This window comes from Spodoptera frugiperda, chromosome 20 (assembly GCF_023101765.2).
Source record: "Spodoptera frugiperda isolate SF20-4 chromosome 20, AGI-APGP_CSIRO_Sfru_2.0, whole genome shotgun sequence".
Classification (NCBI taxonomy): Eukaryota; Metazoa; Arthropoda; class Insecta; order Lepidoptera; family Noctuidae; genus Spodoptera; species Spodoptera frugiperda.
Window position 1 is genome coordinate 6611700 of NC_064231.1, and position 24552 is coordinate 6636251.

The window sequence follows — 24552 nt, forward strand, 5'->3', positions numbered from 1 at the left end:
CGAGAAACGCATTACCTAAAATTGCATTGTAAAGCAAATCGACTCATTTGCTCTTTTGTCCCTCCAATTAATTAAAATCAACTAACTATTTGTGACATACAGACGCACAGCGAAGTCTTAAATAATGGTTTTATTAACTTTGACTCTAACAATGAGATATTCTACATAATATTCTGAGATCGTGCTCAATGCAGATGCAGCACAATGGTTCTATTTTGGAGATTTCTAATTTCCATAGAGTTTTAAGTTTGCGTACTCTGCTTTCTCTATTCCATTCCAGTCTACTACTGTGTACTATAGATAGTCTATGCTTTATTCCTTAATTTTAATTCAATATGGCGGTTAGTCACATTTTCGTGTTCCGAAATTTATTTTAATTTTCTGATATTTGTGTGGTTTTGTTAGTAAAGACTTTCTGTTATTTTCAGAAAACAATGTTTTGGAACTGCCGGCAGTTATAGTTTGGTGTTTAAAGAGAATTGAGAGTGGGGACGACTTCGGCGTCCTCACGCCTGTGGTATCTTGGCCGTAGGCTCCATCGTGTGAAATATTGATTTTATTCTTTAGATTCGAAAATGATGATGTATACGGTAAGAATCCAGAATATTTTGTTATTTATTAATATGTGTTATTTAAATCGAGTACGTGTTTATATTGTGATTGCTTGTGATCTATATTTGTTAAAATTGCTTCTAATTATCTTACAAGTCGATGGCAAAACAAGCAATTCTCAAATTAACCTAGAATGAATTAGCGGACATGATCGATATTGTTGAAACAATACCCATTCATTGTAAACCTCTACGCAGGAAACATTGTTTGGATTAGTAATTTATAATAAAATTTATATTCTCTATGAAGTTTATGTTTTGAGGTTGTGGTATTTACCAACCTATTTGCAAGTTTTGGAAAAACTTTAGATATGGTATTTTTTTTTATTAAGTAATGTATTGATTAGATTCATAGTCCATTTTATAAACAGGCACTGTGATTTATGTTATCTGGCCTTGGATGTTAACATATTTAGTTTCAATTTATTAGGGGACTAGTACGGAGCAGGACACCCGCTTCAGTGACAAGGAGAAGAAGTTGATGAAGCAAATGAAGTTTGGCGATTGTTTAACTCAGCAGGTAATTGTAATGCATGTTATTTTCTTTAATCTGTTAGAGCACTGTCAATTAAAAAGATGATCATTACAATACAAGGATTAACTATATTGCTCTCTCATGTGAACTTTAATATAATAGTTCTCATAACAAATGTAAACTATACCTACTTAAGTGGATCAAGTACAAGGAACAATACTAATGATTAATGTTCAGTAATAATGCTTAAATGTTTCCTACACATTTCCAATAATTGCAATTGTTAGTTGAAATTTTACTAATATTGTGAATGTGTAAGTTTACGTGTTTGTGTGTATGATTGTTACTCAATCAAGTCAAAACGCTGTGGGGTTTGGGATGAAATTTAATGAAACAGGGATAGGTTATGATTGAAAATAAGGCATAGGCTCCATTTTTATCCAATGGGACCATAAGCGAAGCTTTTGGCAGTACAGTAGAACTCCAATTATCCGAATTAATGGGGACTGGGACCCATTCGGATAATCAAATATTCGGATAATCGGATTTTTTAAAAAACTTGCCATTGAAGAGAATAAAAGCTACGTTTTGATATTGCACTATTTTTTTATTGAATTAAATTGAGGGGGGAAGTCAGTGTAGGCACAACGGCAAGTTAAGACAAGTCAACTCAAGACTTGACGCGCAAACACTGGCTTCGCGGGGAGAGAATAATAGCGCACTTAGACTTTTTTTGGACAATTTTTGTGATTCGGATAATCGGCGATTCGGATAGTCGGAGTTCGGATAATTGGAGTTCTACTGTACCTTGTAAGAAGTAATTTTATTAATGTTTGTTGTTAATTTATTGTATTACATTGACACTGAATATTTGTTTAAAGGAGGATGCCAGAGTTTCTATGAAATCTGGTCCCACTTTAAATAGCTATGTGAGTTATGTCATGGAATAAGTAATTTTGAGCTGAAGAAAAGTTACTGTGGCGCCAAGTTTCAAATCTTAGTCTGTTCAGAGTTATTCTTCATTAAACATGGTAGTTTTATGAGTAGCCAAGTAATGTTATTTTTGCATTATAACTGCATTTGTGCTATTAAGTGTCAATTCTAGGAAACTTAGGAATCGAAAAACACTTCAATAATTCTTATTACAAGCCGAATGGTAATTATAAGCAGATACCAAAAAAAAAAGTGTCCAAGTGATATCTGGGGTCAAGGAAATCTTTTTTTTCATAATACGTTACTTTGTTACTTTATGACAAAAAGTTTCCTAGTATCCACACTATGTGTATAAGGCATAAATGTAATTATAATGCAAAAATACCATTACTCAGCTACTGATAAAACTATGAAAACTGCCATGTTTAAAGAAGAATAACTCTGAATGGACTAAGATTTGGAACTTGGCACCATAGTAACTTTTATTCAGCTCAAAATTACCTATCCAATGATGTAACACACATACTATTGGAAGTGGGACCAGGATTTGCATCCTCCTTTTTAGTATTAAATAGATATCACTTGACCATCAGTGCTACTTTTCAAACATCTGAATTTCTCAATATTATTTACTTGATCTATAACTATCAAACAAAAAATCATTAAAACTTAAGACTCAAATTGTGATTTGTAGACATGCATTATAATTAATATTATCTATAGGTGGACATGTCCAAGGTGAAGCTGGATGTGCTGAAGCCATGGATCACACAGAAGATCACGGAAATCTTGAAGATGGAAGATGATGTAGTAATTGACTATGTCAACAACCAGCTTGAGGAGAAGGTGAGTCTCTATCCTTCTCGCCTTTTATGTGTATTTCTATTAATAAGCAAATGTAATCATTGCAGTTTCTTTACAGTTGGATTTAAGATTATATTATTTAGATTTAAAATAGTTTTTAGGATTTTGTTTATAATCTAAGACTGTTGAAAAGAAACTGCAATTGAAGGATGATGTCAAATGTATATTGATTGCGTATGGATATTTTTATGGTCCACACCGGTTAGTGCGCCGTCGAAGCCGCCTCAGCCCGCTGCCGCCAGCACCCCGCCGCCGGCCGCCGGCTCCGCTCTTTCGGAGGCCCTTAGCATTCTCAATCGGTATTTACGGGGAAATTAAATACTATAACCATGCTAACTGTAAAGCATCAAACGCAGTGGAGTTCCCTAGTTTGCGACTTTTAAATAAATGGTCAATGTACTGAAGACAAATTTGTTAAAGCCGTTAAGAGAAATTCGATTTGACTCGAGGTATGGAAGTCCCGTTTCTAGGCCTTGCGTTCAGCATAATGTGGTTGTGTTCGCAAAACCCTTACAGGTATGAAGACAGAAGAAAGAAGACCGCGCTGCATCTCCTTCCGGCGGCGCCGCGTACGCAGAGCTTCGTAGCAGTCCGCGTGCGACGCTGCGTCTTCTCGCTGTCGGCGCTTCGCTGTCGCTGAGCCGGTTCCAGCACTAATGAAATGAAACTTAATATCACATGTACATACCACACGCTTCCTTACCCGAGTCATTTCTGTGCTGGAAATTGTTTTGCTTTTATATATAGAATATGCGGCGCTCTTGACGGCTTTTCAATTATTTTTATTTTCCTTAAACCTGTTTATTTTGTAAAAGTGATAACAATTAGTGGAACAAAAATAGTTAAACAAGCGGGCTAAATGATAGGGTGTAAAATATCAAAATTGATGACGATTAATAATATATGAACTTTTCTTTCCCGATCCTGTTTCCTCGACTCCTAGTTCCCTTGTCCCAAGAAAATGCAGATCAACCTTACTGGGTTCTTGAATGGAAAGAACGCGCGGCTCTTCATGGGTGAGCTGTGGGAACTGCTGCTGAGCGCCCAAGCCAGCGAAAATGGTATACCAGAGTCTTTCACACAACAGAAGAAAGAAGAAATTAAGAAAAGAATGGTAAATATCAACCAATTTCATTTACGTGAATTCATTGTACAATAAAAAAAAATGTTTACTAATAATTTGAAAATTTTGTAACTACAGGAAGAACAACAGAAGGATAAAGATAAAGACAAGGACCGGCGCAGGTCGCGAACACGGTCGCGGTCTCGTCGCAGATCCCGGGAGCGGCGGCGCTCGCGGTCCAGATCACGAGACCGTTCTTCTGATAGGAAGTGAGTATTGTTTGTTAAATATTGCTTGTCAAGAACACTCGTAAAACGTCTTCTTCAAATATTTGCTAATTTTATAATGTTTTATTTAGACATCGCAATGGTGGCAGCCCGCGACGGTCGAGGCGCCGCAGTCGCGACAGGAGTAGCCAGTCCAAGTCTTCACATGTAGAAGACATCAAAGCAGCTGAACCGAAAGGTAATATACATTACATTATTGAATATTTTTAATGCACATTATTTCGAATTACTTAATCAAATAAGAAACAAACTACAGGCTACAAAGGCAACTTTATAACTAAATTTGATATCTGTCAAGTAAACTTATTTCAAACTTTAGTGATTAAAGATAATAATGATGTGGTTTGTTATCAGAAAATGGAAAATCTCCAGAGAAGAAAGAAGAGCCGGAGGTAAAGGAGGAGATCAACCACAACACTTCGGTTGACTCAGCCAAGGAAGAAGTGAAGGAAACTGTTGCTAAGGAAGATAAAAATGAAGATGAAGGCAATAAGTCTCGATCAGTGTCACCTGCCAAGTAAGTAATAATATTGACTGATATTATCTCTTAGGTTTTATAGATATGATATTTGTATTTATGGTGTGCTGCTCTTAATGCTTATTTTAACGATTAAACGTTTGCAGGTCTACTGGGGAGAAACCATCAGAAGAAAAACCTGCTGACAAGTCTGCCAGGCGATCATCTAGCGAAAGACGATCCACATCTGTATCATCACGTTAGTATAATGAAAGCTTTAAGTTGATCTTGAATATTTTTTATTACTTTATCCACTTATCCATCAATAAAGATAAAACGATTGTTGTAGGGGGCAGTGCTAAGAAGAGGTCTTCACACAAGAAACGGCAATATCGGTCCAACCGCGATTCATCGACTAGCGTCAGTCCTAGACGCAGTTCCCGCAGAGAAAGGTAAATTTTTGAATCATTGTATACTTCGTCCGTAATGTTTTTCGGGGAAACCCGTTTAGTATATTCATTGAGAGCATTTACTCATTAGCTCTTAACGCGGCTAGGTCGCGAGCCCGAGAGAGTTCGGCTCGTCCGGCGAGTCCGAAACCGTGAGTATAGCCGCACTCAATGTTATTTAGGAAAAAATATAAGATACATGCTTTGAGTAGATATTCACTAATGTGTTATTACTGATGCTATAGGAGTAAGTCTCGTCGCCGCAGCAGTCGCCGCCGGTCATTGGAGCGCCGCGACAGGGAGCGCGAGCGGGAGCGGGAGAGGGAGCGCGAGAGGGAACGTCGCCGCCGCGAGAGAGAGCGCCGGGAAAGGTACGCACCACATTCATTTATTTACAGCATATCAATATGTGTTTGTTATTGTTCCATAACTTTAAACACGATAAAATACGTTTAGTCTAAAAGTTACATGGTAGTCTTCCTGTGGTCTACAAGGATCAGTTTCTCTTGTCACTGGAATGCTTTCTAGAAATGTGGGAGTTAATGTAAATTTATTGTATTTGTGTCTAAGTTTTACTTCTTTTTTAAGGTCACGTGAACGTCGTCGTTCACTGGAAAGACGCAGGCGATCGCGTTCTCGTTCACGTAGGCGCGCAACTAGAGAGAGGTAACAATTATCCACTTAATAACAATTCATTAATTGAACACTAGATCCAGATACTTTAATGCTTAATAATAATAACATCTGTAATATTGGTGTTTTTTTAAATATTGAATGTATTCCAATGAATTGGGGACCTTGTTTGATTTTTTTTATTTGTAGTAGTCTTATGATAATCAATTGAATATATTTTTTTGTGAATATTCAATAAGGTCTCGTGATCGTCGGCGATCCCGATCTCGAAGGCGGTCTGCGTCTCGTTCACGGCGTCGTTCTGGCCGTCGCTCTCGTGATCGACGCTCGAGGGACAGGAGATCCAGAGACAGGCGTTCGAGAGATAGGTCCAGGTAACAACAAAATCCAGTATTATTCTATTTACTATTCTTAAAATTGCAACTGTATAAGAATGAGTCTAATAATGTTATTATTGTAGGGATAGGAGATCCAAGGACCGCACCAAGGACAGGAGGTCGAGAGACAGGAAGTCGCGAGATCGCAGATCCAGCGACCTAATCAAAGAAAGATTAGAAAAGTCTGTTTCCATCCCTCGTAAAGGTTGGTATCAAAGTACTTTTTAAATAAATTGGTTTCTTAATCTATTATAATTAGTTAAGTACTTTGTAGTGATAAGATGAATTATAAAATTTAAAATTCTTTTTTCTTTTTTTTGTAGAAAACTTGGACAAACTACATAAAAAGTCCTCTGAGCGAAAATCATTGCCTCGGGAGCAGTCTAAAGAGCGAGTTGCATCTAGTACGAGTAGGGAATCTTCTGTTGCTAACGAAAAACCTATTCCACAAAACGATGACCAAGTCAAACCAGCTCATTCATCTGATGACGAAGACAGAGAAGATATTATTGCTATTCCACCATTGCGTGAATTTTCGAAGAGCTTATCTCGTACACCCTCTCCATTCTTAAGAAAACACGAAATTGAACACAAGAAGTCTGACAGATCTGGAGACGAAGCATCAGCAAAGGAACAAAATGAAGAGGAGTCTAAACCTAGAGAAGTGAAGAAAGCAAAACGCAAGACACAACAATCTGAATCAGAAAGTGAGAGCAGTGAAGAAGTTTTAAAATCCAAGGCAAAGTCAAAAGTTAAACGCAAGGATAAAGCTGCTTCAAAGAAAACGAAGAAACCCAAGAAAGAAAGCTCGTCAAGTGAAAGTGATTCAGAAGATAGTTCTTCTAGCGATTCTGAAGATGATAGGAAGAAGAAGAGCAAAAAGAGTGCTAAAAAGAAATTAGCAAAGAAATCACGCAAGAAAAGAGCACGTTCATCTAGTTCAGAATCGAGTTCGGAAGAAGAAGTGAAACATAAGAGCTCGAAATCTAAGCAAAAGAACATTCCAGAAGAATCTGATGTCGATAAAAAGTCGAAAAAGCGTAACAAAGACAATACCATTGAACATTCAAGGTCAGAAAAGGGAGAAGGCAAGCAAAGCAAGTCAAAGAAAATAGAGAACACTGATGATTCTCGCGATGACAGCTCTGACAGTGATGAAAAGTCCAGCAAGAAAAAGCCCGTTAAGCGAGATACGAGTTCTGAAAAAGAAACTAGACGGTCGAAGAAGTTAGATACGACTAAGGAACGTGCAGCTTCACCAGATGGTGTTAAAAGTAGAAAGACAGAAGAAAAAGTTACTAAATCCAAGCATTCGGAGGAAGTTAAATCTAAGTCACGCGAAGATACTGAAAAGAAAGCCAAAAAACGTGAGAAAGAGGAATCGTCGTCAGACAGCGATCAGGTGTCTAAAAAGAAGGCTAGGAAGAAGGTGTCTGAATCGGATTCGGAATCTGATAGTGATGAGCCTAAGAAGTCAAAGAAGGCCAAGAAACATAAGAAACACTCTAAGAAGCATAAGAAACACAAAAAGCATAAGAAGGCTTCAAAAAAGAAGGATGACTCTTCTGACAGTGATGAAGCCGAGGAAGAGGAGGAGGAGGGTAAAGTTAATAACGAAGATTTAGAAAAGAAACTTCGTGAAAGAGCATTGAAATCAATGAAAAAGCAAACTAGTGTTTCAGGGTCTGACTAGCCCTTATTTCTTCATCCACCGCCCTTACAAAGCTGACTTTAAACGAGTTTCAGTGGCTTAGAATAAATGTCTTTATTTTACTGTACGTTACAATTTTAAAAATGAAATACCTAGCATGTATGGTTTTAAGATAACGTGTATGTCACATTGTTAGAAATAAAGATTTCAATTGTGTAACCTTGTTTTACTTCGCAACATTGTCAACACGAAACTTATTTTATTGCAACCGTGGGTTGTATTTTGTTCCAAATATTTCGAAACATGAATTTCATAATTCATCATACTTTTGGTTTTAACAAAACATACAAAACAGTGTAAAATCGTTGAACTCATAAGTCTAAAAGAAACTTCAATGCATGTTAAAGTACACAATTTATTAGGGGATGTTGATTTTAGGTACACTTCGTAATGAGACTGATGATTTGCTTAACATAACTTTGGATGTACTTTGGTAACTTATACTGAGAATAAATAGTTGCTTGTCTTATACATAAGTACTTAAGGTGCTATTTATTTTCTCGAATAACCCCTATACCCGGTCACTAAACTAGGGGTGATTCCACTGTTGTAGATGTTGCCATAACCGGGTCGTCGGTAGTACCCATAGCCCAAGTGATTAGCTCCTTGGTAGGACGGGTTGTTGTAGCCGTAGTATGAGTTCAATCCACCGTTGCCGGAATAACCACCGTAGCCGCCATATCCTGCGCCGTATCCTCCCTTATAGCCGCCGTAGCCGGCAGCCCCATAACCGCCGTAACCTGAGTTCCCATAGTAATTGCCTCCATAGCCGCCACCATATCTTGGGTACTCTGAGTCATAACCATTGTATCCATAAGGACTATCGTATCCGCCGAATCCACCATAATTGTATCTACTGTCAACAGTACCATATCCCGTGACTCCTTGAGCACTAGGATAGCGACCCCAATCTGCATAACGGTCTCCTGCGTCTGAAACAAAGGTAAGACGATTTATAGGTTGGTTGCTAATTTTTAAACATCTGTAACTACTCAATAATAATTTTCATCTAAATCTGTAAAATAAAATCAACACTAACATTTTGAAGAGACTATTCTTCATAATTGGGAATAGCAGGCACTAACTAGGTACCTACCATTATTTTTAACTTAAATGACGTGTAATTGTATACTTACAACCACTGCTAGCAGCTGTTTTCAGATCATCGTTAAGACCTTGTGAGTCCGAAGCTGACTTTACTGAACCTGATACATCGTTGGCAGGTGCTGCACACGTATGCTCAAATAACACCAGCCCAGCTAACAGGAGAATCACCGGTGGTATCATCTGAAGTAAGAAAACGAAAACAGGTAAGTACTTAGGTAAGTATCTAACATAATCTATACCTATACCTAATCTATACCTAATTTAAACATACTATGATATTAGAGTGAGTGTATTGCCAAATGAGCCGTTCGCAATTCGAGTCTCTGGTAGTTTACTTAATATTGTATTTATGTCTGGTACTTAATACAGGCTACACGCCTGTATTAATCGTGGTACCTACCTATGTTCGATCAAATACAAAGTAAGTATCAACTTTAAACAAATGAACCGTTTCGGTCCTATACTTTGTAACAATACTATGCTAAGTTTCGGTTTATCCGTTTACTTAATTTTTTTTTTCAAAGGTTCTTGTCAGTTTAAGAAGCGCGATGAATTTTGGAATTAGCTTGTCATTTGTTTTACGAACCCGGAACCTCGTGTTCGAGCAGCGTGTCACTCAACTTCCTGTCGCTACAGTCACACAGTAATACATTTAATGTGATATTTTTTAAGGAACTCGCCTAAAATCTCTGTTATTAAGTTACCTATATGAAACCTTCAAAACTGCGATAATTAGACACCTTTAACGTAGAACCTATTATCTAATGTCGGTAATAGTTCCGTTTTTCCTTAGTTCCGTTGTTTTTTAATTAGCTGCATGTGAAGTTATTATTTATATGCAAACACCTTTGACCCTCGAAACAATAATGACCACGTTGTTAGACCTATAGGTAACTACTTAGATGTTATTCCCACACAACGTTTAAAAGGTAGGTTCAAGATATTCAGATAACCTACTCAGTTATTCATTGACAAGGTTCAAGTTCGGTTACGAAGTATTACGTACCTACAACAGCACTAAATGATTTAAGTAGATGTTATTTCTATGATTGTCCTGTCTAACCGTTTTATACAAATAAATAAGAATAACAGCCGTAGCGCAATGGCCGGCTAATGAATCGTCGGTTATTCGAACTAAAACAGCTAATACGACACTAGATAATGGCCAAGAAATTAAGGCGGTGAAGAAATTAAGGCGGTGTCGCCTTAATTTATCATCCATCGACATCTTACACTAGGTTGGTACAAATTAGACATATTTCTTCTTATAGGTACTATAAATCTCACTATAACCTATTACTATAAAAACAATTCAAATTGTAACACTTCCTTGACGATAGGGATGATGACGGGGTATGAAAATTAAAAATCTATTTAGTCTGTCAGTTAGGTAATAAAAATATTAGACACGTATTTTTTTATTTATCATGTAAGAAAAAAATATTAAATATCAAAGTTTAGGAGTGTCTAATATGTTAAACTAATCTACAAGACGGGCATTAAAATAAAAATTAGTCATCTATCCTATTCTAGATTAGAATAGGTATTACTCTTCCTAAAGTTAAAATAGCGACAAAAAATCCGTAACAATGCGGTTACATTAAAATTTGCAATCGATAATGATTGAATTCATATTATGTTATAGGTATGACTAGATATCTAATTCCTAAGATATAAATTGCATAATGAATCGAAGTAAAAGTGAACTGATCAACAACAAAAAAAAGACTACACTGCAAACTTTCACTGGATTGAAAATGAAATTGTAATCAGCAGAGATAGGTGCTTAGATTTCTACTCTTCATAAATTGATAGACAAATCCTTTCGATAAATCTGATGTAACCTATAATTAACTGCCATTCATAAATTCTTCGGATCTTTACCTGTCGCGTTGGCCAGAGCCGAGAGCTCATAAGCCCGAGGCGACACTAGGATTTTCGCCTATCATGGGTGCGTTTACAAACATAAAAACACACATATACATGAAACTTAGACCCGGGACAACAATTTGTAGATCACACTGAGAGTTGTTCCGTGCGGGAATTTAACCCGCACACGGCACGGCAGCCACCGCACCACACCAACTGAGCAGTCTAGAATTTAGAAAATTCCAAATCCTTAGCACTTTGTCATAAATAGGTTGTGCGGCAATAGGCTGGACCTTTATTACGTGGGAATCATAAAACACTTATCTGACAGAAAAGTACTTATATACTGGTTACCCATTCCAGGAATAAAAAGCGTGATGTTTGCAATAAACTACTAACTACTGCCGCGCGGTTTCATACGCTCTGCTCGGCGCCTATTGATTGTAGCGTGATTTTATATAATCCTTCCTCAATAAATGGACTACCCAACACAAAAAGATATCCAAATCGGTACAGTCGTTTAGGCCTAAAGAAGAGACAGAGACGTGAGTTACTTTCGTATTTATATTTTTCACCCACTGCTCGGCTCCTATTGGTCGTAGCGTGGTGTTTTATAGCCTAGAGTCTTCCTCGATAAATGCCTCTTTACTACTAGACTACTACCAACACACAAAAATAATTATTCAAATCGGACCAGTAGTTCCGAAGATTCTAGATGAACTACGTCTGATGTCGTTAACTTTTGCTTTTAAATATGTTAATCGTAAAGCATGTGCTATGGTACTACTAATGGTATTAGTAGAAGGTACCTAGAGCGACTACAAGCCCAAACATAGTAAAGTTATTAACTATTCTATTACACAGTCTACATTTATGATTAGTTACATACCACTAAATAACCACTTCACCGAATTGAATTTAGACTTGGAACAATAGTAATTGTAAAAATGTAACAAATTTTGGAGATTAAAGAAAATAACGTTACTTCTCGGTAGGTTTTGAGTTTGTACTCGATAAAAATTTAAGGGTACAAAATTTCCTAACTACAATTTCATACTGAACATTATTTAGGTTTTAAATAATCAATGGGTCAAGCAAGACACAAGAAAGAGGGTAGGGACTCAAGACATAGGCGTTGTGTTAAATATTAATATCGTTTACTATACGTTAAAAAAATTAGCTATACAACATCACGCTATGACCAATAGGATCCACCAGAGTTGCTAATAGTTTTAGATATTTGATTTGTAAAGAAGTACCAACTAGGAACTTTTCAGTTAGTAATTAAATTGGTTATTATTTAATTTAGATATACTAAAGAAATAATTTACTAACAAATCGTCTTTGTTGTTCACCGAAATAGTAGCTCTAGTTGCACTTACAGTACCCACTTAATACTAGACCCACGGTTATATTTAAAAATAATAAAAAAAGTCTACTTACCGTTAAAATATTTTTCAAAAACAAACAGTACCAATTAGAATTTCACGAGCAGTGTATAGTAAATCACGACACAGGTACTCCTCGTAAGTAGAGATGCGCTCTGCGTACGTGTTCGTACGTAGGGTTGCCAACTTTTTTACAAGAAATAAAGTATATTTAGGTCTTCAGTATTTTAGAAAAATTAACACATACTTTTTAGTGTCGCACAACTTATCAATTTAGAATCATTTTTAACAATACTACACAACAAAATCACGTAATCACTTTAATTAAACTTGAATATTTGACATTGACAGATTCGTTCTGAAACTCCATTATTGAGATTTGCGCTGCACTGAGCGCCCCCTGACTAAATTAAAAAAAATATGTGTGAGCGTCTAACATTTTTAACACTGTGTAGTGTTAAGCATTTTGAAAACAGTATTTTGTATACTTTATTATTGTTCAACAGTAAAAAGTATAATTTAGTGAAAAACAGTATAATACTGTTTTTAACAGTATAGTTGGGAACCGTATTCGTTCCAACCTTTATAAACCGTGGGAGTTTTTGTCTTGTAATTGATAATGGTCACCGGGGAGGTAATGAGTCCGTTTGTAGGCAGCTCGTCCTTCTGTCAAGACTCAACACTATGACGCATACGCACGTATACGTAATACAATCATTATCACTATACATAATGGTAGCTCTATTCTCCCAAGAGGTGTGTTATGGTCCCAAAGTGCATACACTACAATATACGGAAGCAACGACTAACCCTGAAGGCATTCGCATCATATTTTTAAATGGACAATGGTGCTTTATTAATATTTACATTGTCAAGTTTGTGGATATTTTTTTTTGTCTTTCTGTTTGGAATTAACAGTATTTCTTTTTGGATTTTCAGGAAATAATTAAACGGTATTTAGTAATTTGTTAGTATGGTAATATCGGTCTACCGCAAACTCTGGGCAGTAGTGTCTCATTGAATAGCAATGGCTTGGTTGACCACAGTATGAATTAGACCCTCATTTTACTACCTAAGTTAACCATTCTAAATGGGAGCTGTAAAATATGAAAGAGATTTTCTGAATGACTTGAAATTATACCCAAAATAGGATCAATGTATTCCACAAGAGTGGTTATACTATATTGATTATTTTTGTGTATATGTAAGGCATTGCACCATTATCGATAAAAAAATGAATCCAGTGCCCACAACCTCAGCGTACATGAATGTATTTATAATCTCATTCAATACATACTGAATAATGGATAAATCCGTTACAAAAAGAGCCACTAAATGTTATTCTAACTTGCAACTTGAATGAATGACCAAATGCCATACTATAGACACATTCATTCAGTTTTTTCATAACGTTAAAGTACATTTCGGGAGTACTTGATTAAATAACTATTTTCAATAGGTACTCTATTCATAAAACTTGATGAGCTGCTTAAACATAATATCTTGAATGTTCTGCTATAATTTTTATTCTTGTCTACACGAAAATGAACCTGAAATCTCAGGTCTTGACGGGCAGTCTTAAGTCAACACCAAGATTCATTTCATGTAAAAGTAACAATAACAGTTATAGATATAGTTGAAATGGTGAAATGTGTAGGTAGGAATGAGATGTAGCACTCTCACGCTTGACTGGTTTGGTTGGAGGTCGTCAGCCAAGGTTACACTCATCCCTGTCCCCTCCGTTGATCACACAACTTTTTTTACCACTTGTCATGATCTAAGTACAATTGTCATGTGTCTATTGTTTACACCTCCCTGGTTACACAGCCAGAACACGAAACTCTACCTTAATGCCAACGGCACAAAGTCGATTTGTTAATGTACAAGTGTATTTACTTTAGACGCCGTGAAACATTAAAATGTTCAATGTTGAAATTACAAAGTCGGGCGTACCCGCACTTCCCTAATAGGATTACCCAATGATTTACTTAAATACCATTGTGCTTAAAGCGGAAAAACCGTTTTCTTGTGCGACATTAAGTTTAAGTCTTCTATGGCGAAACGGTAGATTAGTCATACGTCTTTAGTTCTTAGTCAGATTAGGTACCTAAGTATATAAATAGAGGAGACTAGAATCTAGTAGGTGAATGATTTAATGAGTAGATCGGACACTATAATTATTGTTGTTATAAGTTGTGTGTCAACACTAGAATTTTAATAACACAGTTGATACAGTGGTCGCGCGACCAGATGCGGTACGAGGCGTTGCAGTTTAGTTTTTGGTATGGGCCTTCGCGGATTTGTGTGATTCTCATACCCGGGTTTGCAAAGCACCATTTAACAAACAAAAAAGTTAAATAAAAATATTGACTCAGTAATTTATATGTCTTTATAAGACAGCGGTAGACACTTTCATATTACAAAAATATTATTTTATTTGGGGTTATTTTGCGTTACGTTGTTGTCAAATCCACATATCTACTTCTCGGACGTCCCGTGGGAGACATTATTAAAGAATATTGAGCTGTTTTAATAATCTAGTATGCTACCTTTAAGACGAAGACTTTTACCTATAAGACAACAATAGAAAACAAATCGTGTCTCGCGTGGATCTGCGTACCGGCACACGAAGGGTTAATAGATATTCATTTAGGTACTTTTATATTACTAAGTAATAAATTCACATTAACAAATTAATATTTGACACCGGTTATAAAAGTTAGGTCACTACTAAAAGGCTATTGTACGGACATCGGTATGTTCGTAGGTACAGTGTAACAATTTGTTTTTAGAAGTATGTAGTTATACTGGACTTTAATGTCGGTTAAAAGTCTAATGACTATTATTTCAGTAATACTTCCGTCTAATATGCTTGTGTAACTCAAAAATGTTAATATTAAACTACCTACAAAAGCCATTATAATCTTGTTGTGAATTCCTCAAAATTGTTGTTTTTTGTACAATTTGTGTGACAATTATGGCAGCTATGTGAATATAAAGTCGAAAACAGTATGACCGACGATTTATGGTGGTCTTTGACAAGGCCATGACTCACATAATATTGTAATGACAATGCCTTAAAAAATAAGATAATTTTATGTCAACAAAACGTCTTCCAAGGGAAGTTTTAAGTAACCAAAATATCAAAAACTTAGTGGTAAAAATTAGGAAGGTACTTCAGGTAGGTCGGTCAGTTTAGTACTCAATTTTGCATCAGTTGATAACTATGACAGAATAGCAAGTGAAATGAGAATCTTCCATTGAAATATAATTATGTTTTAATTTACCAAGTTGTCCATATTAGTGATTTATGATTATCCGTGTTGTATGGGAGCCCTGTGAGCTGTGGGATAATGTTTAGAGCCTCGCAGTGACCCGTGACGATGCATTGGAGTCACGGCTGTTGTGGTATACAATGCAAGATACGTTGGTTACTACTTATCATACGTATTTGCACATGCGATAAGCGAGTTTTGCATCCAACTAAATGGTTTTATTCGGCAATATATTCTAAAGCTATTATAATCCATCGACATTGTTCATTGAACTGTAATGTACGAGTATAACAAATCTGAGAACGGGGATTTTATTAAATAATGTTTTTGGGATTTTGAAAACAAAACAACATGTACTTAATTATTTGAAAATATAATTTATTATTTCTTGACAAAATTAAATGATGACGCTTTCTTATTACGAAATTCAGATAACAATATAAATGGCAACATCGAACTGAATATTTTTATTTGTAAATATTACATACAGAAGCGTATCATGAAATAATAAAAAAAACATTGAATACTTATATATTTATAGTACAATTTTCTTTAACCTATGAATGACGTATTTATTTGCGGGTAATAAATATTGTGCTTTACGTCATTTTATACAATTTTGAGATCGTCCAAGAATTTAAAAAATCGGACAGTCTCAAAATTATCTTTTATCGTATACCAAAAAGAGGTTATGAAGATTCTTGGTATACATAATTATACATATACCTATTTAGTTCTTAGACACCCTAGTTCTGCCGGTTCTAGTTCTTCTTCTAGGAGTCTTTGTTTCAATTTTCTCTTTCTTTTCATTTTTGTCGTTCGTTTCGGCGAGAACCCTCGGATTAGCGGCGATAGTGTGCATACTCTTCTCTAATGGTTTGATTTGATTTTTTAGGAGGTCATCTAATTCAGTTAGAGATTTAATTTCTTTGAGATCTTTAAGATCCTTGAGATCCTTGAAACCAGTGCTGCGTCCTCCATTAAGTCTGCCTAAGTATCGATAGATATCACTGCTAGCTTGACATTGATTGCAGCTGTATTGAACAGGGACAGCGTTAGGGAAATTCTGCTGAGCGCTATTCATGTTGGAAGCGTTTCCTGGGCAGTATGGTACGAATACTACGGGGACGAATCCAATGATGCCGTATGGTGGGTACTGCGGCTGGTTCTGATAGTGGGGCGGAGCCGTTGCTTGAGGTCCTTGTGCTTGTACGTTCGTTTCATTCTGTCCTGGTTTAAGTAAATAGCACGGGCAAGACGCTGGACTAGGGACGATAGGCAGCGGGTACGGAATGACGTAGATAGGGAATGGTGGCATTTGATGTGATGGTACAGTGGCAGGTGGTTGTACTCCGGTGCCAGACGGTGCCGTTTCAGAATCTGGAAAACATACAATACATTAGCCATTTATTCTTTAAGGTAGCTCTAGTCATTCTTTTTCCCTGTCCCTACTGTTTGGCATCGTACATCCAAAATTAAACATGATATTATTCTCATCATTAACTTTGTCGGTTTTATTGTTAAAATAATAAAGCACTAATAAGTTATAAACCGTCGAAGTTTTAGTTTTTTTGATAATTTTAGCGCAACTATGGGTGCAAATTAATAACAAAACAACCACAAAATCTCCAAAACTAAAAAGATCGATTAGATTAGTAATGAGTTTAATTACTTTATTTGTAGTGAATTGAAGCGCGGCCGTTTTACTATCGCGGTCATATTATTATATTCTGTTGTTGTCGAAAAAGATCTTACTGTTATTTAATGAGTATGTCTCACTTGAACACTTGTAGGGCGGAACAGCATTCATATTTGCCACATCGATAAGCAAGTTCGAACCGACTACTAGACCACTCTTAAGTACTTATGATATTTGTTATGAATCACGAATTAAACCCCTAATCTTTGGAGTTTATGTATCTAATATTGTCATTGAATAACTCAAATGTACCTGGGTATTGTCCTGGTTGACCTGGGTATCCCGGCTGTCCTGGTTGTCCTGGCTGTCCGGGGTAGCCTGGTTGTCCTGGCTGTCCTGGGTATCCCGGCTGTCCTGGTTGTCCTGGTTGTCCTGGCTGACCTGGGTATCCCGGCTGTCCTGGTTGTCCTGGTTGTCCTGGCTGACCTGGGTATCCCGGCTGTCCTGGTTGTCCTGGGTATCCCGGCTGTCCTGGTTGTCCTGGTTGTCCTGGGTATCCCGGCTGTCCTGGTTGTCCTGGTTGTCCTGGCTGACCTGGGTATCCGGGCTGTCCTGGTTGTCCTGGGTATCCGGGCTGTCCTGGTTGTCCTGGTTGTCCTGGGTATCCCGGCTGCCCTGGGTGTCCAGGTTGACCTGGCTGACCTGGCTGTCCTGGGTATCCCGGCTGTCCGGGCTGTCCTGGGTAACCCGGTTGTCCAGGTTGTCCAGGCCCTCCAGGCTGTCCTGGTTGTCCTGGATATCCAGGTTGTCCTGGTTGTCCGGGGCCACCTAGAAATATTATTAATATTAATAAGATTTTCAACACTCCGGTAGCTATATAGGGAGGGGTTAGGGTTGTTGGTAACTCTACCTTTACGTTTATAATCACTTAAATGTTATTAGTATCACTAGCTACGATATAGGAGATGGCCAAAATCTTATCATTGCACCTTCAACCTATGTATTCCTGTAGGTAGGTATCTACAACCTCAAAGAAGGTTCTTTGATGTATGGACTATTCAACACAAGGAATTCTTCAAATCAGTACTTTGGTTAAGGCATAAAGAAGAGTCAGAGACGCAAGTTCCTTTCGTATTTATAAATTTATCACCCCACTGCTCGGGTCCCATGGTTCATGGCGTGATATTTTATAGAGTTCCTCGAATAAATTCACTATCAAACCCAAAAATAATTATTCAAATCGGACCAGTACTTCCGACGATTAGCTAGATTAGGTTTTTAGAAAAGTGTTTATTAGACTTTGGAGCAGGTATGTTAACCGACTTCAAAAAGAGGAGGTGGACGTCCGATTTTTAAACGTGTGAGTGAGGCCCAATTTTCGTCCTTCTCTATCCCCGATTCCCCAAAAACCCTTAAATTCCTAACCCCCAAAAGGCCAGCAACCACTGGTAACACCTCTTTGTGTTTCGGGTGTCTATGGGCAGCGGTGTTCGCTTACCATCAAGTGTGTCAATCTGTCAGTCCGTATACCAGCTCATACCACAAAAAAATTTTGACTATTGAATTGAATACATGCTTAATTGGCTACTATTGTAAGACGACTTTGTGGAGAGTACGGTAATTGCGGTTTCATGAAACTACAACCACGTGAGATAGTTTAGTTATAAGAAAGTTGTGTTAATTCTTACCTGATTGCCCTGGTTGTCCTGGTTGTCCGGGCTGTCCTGGGTATCCTGGTTGTCCTGGCTGGCCAGGCTGTCCTGGTTTGCCAGGTTCTCCTGGTTGACCTGGTTGGCCTGGGTATCCTGGTTGCCCTGGCTGTCCTGGACCACCGGGTTGTCCTTGCTGTCCTGGGTATCCTGGTTGTCCGGGTTGTCCTGGGTATCCTGGTTGTCCTGGTTGGCCAGGCTGTCCTGGTTTACCAGGTTCTCCTGGTTGACCTGGCTGCCCTGGGTATCCTGGTTGGCCGGGCTGGCCTGGTGTACCTGGTTGCCCTGGCTGTCCTGGACCACCGGGTTGTCCTTGCTGTCCTGGGTATCCCGGTTGTCCGGGTTGTCCTGGGTATCCTGGTTGTCCTGGTTGGCCAGGCTGTCCTGGTTTGCCAGGCTCTCCTGGTTGACCTGGCTGCCCTGGGTGTCCAGGTTGGCCGGGCTGGCCTGGTGTACCTGGTTGCCCTGGCTGTCCTGGGCCACCAGGTTGTCCTTGCTGTCCTGGGTATCCCGGTTGTCCGGGTTGTCCTGGGTATCCTGGTTGTCCTGGTTGGCCAGGCTGTCCTGGTTTGCCAGGCTCTCCTGGTTGACCTGGCTGCCCTGGGTGTCCAGGTTGGCCGGGCTGGCCTGGTGTACCTGGTTGCCCTGGCTGTCCTGGACCACCAGGTTGTCCTTGCTGTCCTGGGTATCCTGGTTGTCCGGGTTGTCCTGGGTATCCTGGTTGTCCTGGTTGGCCAGGCTGTCCTGGTTTGCCAGGCTCTCCTGGTTGACCTGGCTGCCCTGGGTGTCCAGGTTGGCCGGGCTGGCCTGGTGTACCTGGTTGCCCTGGCTGTCCTGGGCCACCAGGTTGTCCTTGCTGTCCTGGGTATCCTGGCTGTCCGGGCTGTCCTGGTTTACCTGGTTGTCCGGGTTGTCCTGGACCACCGGGTTGTCCTTGCTGCCCTGGGTATCCTGGCTGTCCGGGCTGTCCTGGGTATCCTGGTTGTCCTGGCTGGCCAGGCTGTCCTGGTTTGCCAGGTTCCCCTGGTTGACCTGGTTGGCCTGGGTATCCTGGTTGACCTGGTTGGCCTGGTTTACCTGGTTGTCCTGGCTGTCCTGGACCACCGGGCTGTCCTTGCTGTCCTGGGTATCCTGGCTGTCCGGGCTGTCCGGGGTATCCTGGTTGACCTGGTTGTCCGGGTTGTCCTGGTTTACCTGGTTGTCCGGGTTGTCCTGGACCACCGGGTTGTCCTTGCTGTCCTGGGTATCCTGGCTGTCCGGGCTGTCCTGGGTATCCTGGTTGTCCTGGCTGTCCAGGCTGTCCTGGTTTGCCAGGTTCCCCTGGTTGACCTGGTTGGCCTGGGTATCCTGGTTGACCTGGTTGGCCTGGTTTACCTGGTTGCCCTGGCTGTCCTGGACCACCGGGTTGTCCTTGCTGTCCTGGGTATCCTGGCTGTCCGGGCTGTCCGGGGTATCCTGGTTGACCTGGTTGTCCGGGCTGGCCTGGTGTACCTGGTTGTCCGGGTTGTCCTGGACCACCGGGTTGTCCTTGTTGCCCTGGGTAACCTGGTTGACCTGGTTGGCCTGGGTATCCTGGTTGGCCGGGCTGGCCTGGACCACCGGGTTGTCCTTGCTGTCCTGGGTATCCTGGCTGTCCAGGTTGTCCTGGGTATCCTGGTTGGCCGGGCTGGCCTGGTTTGCCAGGTTCTCCTGGTTGACCTGGTTGGCCTGGTTTTCCTGGTTGCCCTGGCTGTCCTGGACCACCGGGTTGTCCTTGCTGTCCTGGGTATCCTGGCTGTCCGGGCTGTCCGGGGTATCCTGGTTGACCTGGTTGTCCGGGTTGTCCTGGTTTACCTGGTTGTCCGGGTTGTCCTGGACCACCGGGTTGTCCTTGCTGTCCTGGGTATCCTGGCTGTCCGGGCTGTCCGGGGTATCCTGGTTGACCTGGTTGTCCGGGTTGTCCTGGTTTACCAGGTTCTCCTGGTTGACCTGGCTGCCCTGGGTATCCTGGTTGGCCGGGCTGGCCTGGTGTACCTGGTTGTCCGGGTTGTCCTGGACCACCGGGTTGTCCTTGTTGCCCTGGGTATCCTGGTTGACCTGGTTGGCCTGGGTATCCTGGTTGGCCGGGCTGGCCTGGTTGACCTGGTTGTCCGGGTTGTCCTGGGTATCCTGGTTGTCCTGGCTGTCCTGGACCACCGGGTTGTCCTTGTTGCCCTGGGTATCCTGGTTGACCTGGTTGGCCTGGGTATCCTGGTTGGCCGGGCTGGCCTGGTTGACCTGGTTGTCCGGGTTGTCCTGGGTATCCTGGTTGTCCTGGCTGTCCTGGACCACCAGGTTGTCCTTGCTGTCCAGGGTAACCTGGCTGTCCGGGCTGTCCTGGGTATCCTGGTTGTCCTGGCTGGCCAGGTTGTCCTGGTTTGCCAGGTTCTCCTGGTTGTCCTGGTTGGCCTGGGTATCCTGGTTGGCCGGGCTGGCCTGGTTGACCTGGTTGTCCGGGTTGTCCTGGGTATCCTGGTTGTCCTGGCTGTCCTGGACCACCAGGTTGTCCTTGCTGTCCAGGGTAACCTGGCTGTCCGGGCTGTCCTGGGTATCCTGGTTGTCCTGGCTGGCCAGGTTGTCCTGGTTTGCCAGGTTCTCCTGGTTGACCTGGTTGGCCTGGGTATCCTGGTTGGCCGGGCTGGCCTGGTGTACCTGGTTGCCCTGGCTGTCCTGGGCCACCAGGTTGTCCTTGCTGTCCTGGGTATCCTGGCTGTCCGGGCTGTCCGGGGTATCCTGGTTGACCTGGTTGTCCTGCTTGACCTGGCTGTCCTGGGTATCCTGGTTGGCCTGGCTGACCTGGACCACCGGGTTGTCCTGGCTGTCCTGGGTATCCTGGTTGTCCTGGCTGTCCGGGTTGACCAGGTTGGCCTGGTTCACCTAGTATGAAAAATATATCTGTTGTTTATTTTTCTTACCGATGGTAAAATTTCTTATTTACAACTTATTTGCCTGCTATAATGTATTTAATTGCCACGTTGTAAAAGGTAGCAGATGGCCCATAGATTGAAAAAAAATCTACACGACTGAGAGATATTGCAAGGTTTACCCTATTCATAAGACATCATAGAACATCAGCTTCTTATAAACCCATGAGGAGATATTAACCTGATGTTCATTTTTATTTATATGCTATAGTGAAAACTTTCAGTGCCATAGATTATAGTATCTCTATCGTATGTAAAAGAATCACAACACACAGGCTTAACAAACAATTTGACACCCCGGTTAGTACAGGGGCTGGGCAATCCGTACGAGATTATTCTTTAGGTGATCCACATATTGTTCTTTGAGTCTGGTGATATATTTATGTGAATTTTTGTTTGCAAAAGCACCCACGAATGTTAAATGTATTACAAAGAAGGAACATATTTTTTTACCTGGTTGTCCTGGGTATCCTGGCTGGCCAGGTTGACCCGGTTTGCCAGGTTGTCCTGGTTGTCCTGGGTATCCTGGTTGGCCTGGTTCGCCTGGTTTGCCAGGTTGTCCTGGATATCCTGGCTGGCCTGGCTGACCTGGTTTACCAGGCTGTCCTGGTTGTCCTTGTTGACCTGGCTGTCCTGGTTGACCAGGTTGTCCCGGGTATCCGGGCTGTCCTGGCTGTCCTGGATATCCTGGTTGACCAGGTTGTCCTGGTTTACCTAATTAAGTTATGGTCAGTAATTAATAATATACTTTTACATTTTCCAAAGTGTTGGTAGTATTTCTCCTACGTTATGCAAACCTCTTTTAAATCTGTGTTATTAGAACGATTTGTCGTTGCATGAATTAGCATTAGCACCACTCTAGGATAACCTAGTTGAAGAAAACACAGACATAAAGCAATTACGAATATTTTCTGCTTTTTTGAACTTTCAGGGAAGAAAGCGTGATTAGTATTAAACGATGTTTCACTTAGATGCATCTTTAACAAAATTGGTCAAAGTAAGAGAGCTTTTAGGTATTCTTTACTCTATTCAGAAAGGTTAATTATAAATCTGGGGCAGACCATTTTTGTTTACCGGATGGCGCTAGTGTGGATCTCTGCATTTTCGTCATGGCCAATTATCTAATGTCACATTATTGGACGCTAAATTTTTGACAGCTTCAATCATTGGCCTAATGTCAGCCACACGATACAGTATACTTGCGCAAGTCTGGCCTTGCGCAAGTATACTGTATCGTGTGTGGCAGCCATAACAGATTTTTGGAGGCGACTCTTGGGTATCAATAATCAGCAGCATTTATAATAGTTCTTACCTGGTTGTCCTGGGTATCCAGGTTGTCCTGGCTGTCCTGGACCACCGGGTTGTCCTTGCTGTCCTGGGTATCCTGGCTGACCTGGTTTAGTTAGGTCTTCAGGACGTCCTGGTCCTCCTTATAAATATAAAAATATGTAATTAATAAAAGTGTTTTTGAATCGTTAATTTTCAGCTATGAAGAGAAAAAACGTGTCAAAGAAAACAAAATCTTTGCAAGTGTTGGTACAAAGTACAAATCCGACATCACAGAAGTGAGTGCTCTGTTCTGTTGTCTGACACAGGTATAATAGTGCGTGTATACACTTGACTAGCACGTATAAAGAGATGGTATGTAAATGTGCGTCCTAGATGTATATGTATAACCCTAAGGCAAGTTTTGCTTAGAATGTTCATAATATTCTTATAATTTCAATTTACCTGGCTGTCCTGGTTGTTCTGGATATCCGGGCTGCCCTGGTTGTCCTGGCTGTCCTGGCTGACCGGGTTGCCCTGGGTATCCTGGCTGCCCGGGTTGTCCCGGTTTTCCGGGTTGACCTGGTTGTCCTGGTTGACCTGGGTATCCTGGCTGCCCTGGCTGACCGGGTTGCCCTGGGTATCCTGGCTGTCCTGGCTGACCGGGCTGCCCTGGGTAACCTGGCTGCCCAGGTTGTCCCGGTTTTCCGGGCTGACCTGGTTGTCCTGGGTATCCTGGCTGTCCTGGGCCACCTGGCTGTCCAGGTTGACCAGGTTGTCCTCCTTGCCCTGGTTGTCCTTGTAAAGTTAAGAAAACGTAATTAACTTATGTTTTTAGGAAAGTGGCAGAAAAGGATATATTAATTTTTAGTATTCATGAGTCAATAAGACATTAAGTATATTTTTTACACACACACACACTCACACACAACGTCATGCCTTTTATCCCCGAAGGGGTAGGCAGAGGTGCACATTACGGCATGTAATGCTGCTTTACAATTCAACACGAATGGTGAAAAGTGGGTGTACATAAGTCCCATGTAATTGGGGGTGAGCCTATTGCCATATCCTGGACACCATTCCAGACTCCGTGCTACTACCGAGAAATTTTCGAAAATCCGAAAAAAGCCCAGAAATACTTTGCCCGACCCGGGATTCGAACCCGAGACCCCTTGTTCGGCAGTCGCACTTGCGACCACTCGACCAACGAGGCAGTCATATTTTTTATATAATTATATTATTCGATTTCTTATATATATGTATCATATTTATTTCTTCTATGTTTGTTTATGAAAGTGCATCAGGTGTTTTTTTTAATCTGTAAAGTTTTAAGTCTGTCTGTCTTGATTACTTTTCCTGCCTCAGTTCTACAGGAAGGAATTCCAATAGGTATATGTGGTACCTCTGTAATTCAACTATATTATCTGTTGTCCTTTATCTTATATAAGTGTGTACATAAAATGATAAATTATGTTACTTTCTTGCAGGTGGGCCTTA

At 40.6% G+C, this 24552-nt stretch overlaps 3 protein-coding genes across 60 annotated transcripts in view; 1 reads left to right on the forward strand and 2 right to left on the reverse strand.

Annotated features, from left to right (window-relative positions):
* Window positions 1-188: 188 nt before the first annotated feature.
* LOC126911927 (peptidyl-prolyl cis-trans isomerase G) lies at window positions 189-8019 on the forward strand. 9 transcript variants are annotated; one of them, XM_050701193.1, is made up of 16 exons: window positions 189-341; window positions 429-590; window positions 1042-1131; window positions 2743-2865; window positions 3827-3997; window positions 4085-4215; window positions 4305-4411; window positions 4588-4750; window positions 4858-4949; window positions 5022-5142; window positions 5247-5291; window positions 5385-5510; window positions 5728-5805; window positions 6012-6146; window positions 6233-6354; window positions 6473-8019. In XM_050701193.1, exons 2-16 carry the CDS (start codon window positions 576-578, stop codon window positions 7840-7842), a joined length of 2889 nt encoding a protein of 962 aa, XP_050557150.1. In that variant the 5' UTR covers window positions 189-341; window positions 429-575; the 3' UTR covers window positions 7843-8019. The 9 variants fall into 9 exon arrangements, with proteins under 9 accessions (XP_050557150.1, XP_050557153.1, XP_050557155.1 ...); XM_050701200.1 differs by lacking the exons at window positions 189-341; window positions 429-590 and adding exons at window positions 3090-3182; window positions 3400-3563 and having other exon boundaries at window positions 1116-1131; XM_050701196.1 differs by lacking the exon at window positions 5247-5291 and having other exon boundaries at window positions 190-341.
* Window positions 8020-8197: 178 nt separating this feature from the next.
* On the reverse strand, window positions 8198-12438 carry LOC126911928 (keratin-associated protein 19-2-like). Its single transcript, XM_050701202.1, has 3 exons — window positions 12280-12438; window positions 8997-9147; window positions 8198-8792 (listed from the first exon to the last, which is right to left on the reverse strand). The coding sequence occupies exons 2-3, from the start codon at window positions 9145-9147 to the stop codon at window positions 8353-8355; spliced, it is 591 nt and encodes a 196-aa protein (XP_050557159.1). The 5' UTR covers window positions 12280-12438; the 3' UTR covers window positions 8198-8352.
* A 3418-nt stretch (window positions 12439-15856) lies between these two features.
* Window positions 15857-24552, reverse strand: part of LOC118262110 (collagen alpha-2(IV) chain) — a 35474-nt gene continuing 26778 nt past the window's right edge. Inside the window, exons 17-26 of one of the 50 annotated variants that reach the window (XM_050701233.1) lie at window positions 23521-23853; window positions 23102-23218; window positions 22243-22503; window positions 21104-21742; window positions 20222-20311; window positions 20015-20041; window positions 19484-19825; window positions 18827-19258; window positions 17451-17966; window positions 15857-16879 (exon numbers count right to left, since the gene is read on the reverse strand). In XM_050701233.1, coding sequence (XP_050557190.1) covers window positions 16230-16879; window positions 17451-17966; window positions 18827-19258; window positions 19484-19825; window positions 20015-20041; window positions 20222-20311; window positions 21104-21742; window positions 22243-22503; window positions 23102-23218; window positions 23521-23853 — 3407 coding nt within the window. In that variant the 3' untranslated portion in view covers window positions 15857-16229. The other 49 variants (XM_050701212.1, XM_050701228.1, XM_050701224.1 and 46 more) reach the window with 49 other exon arrangements.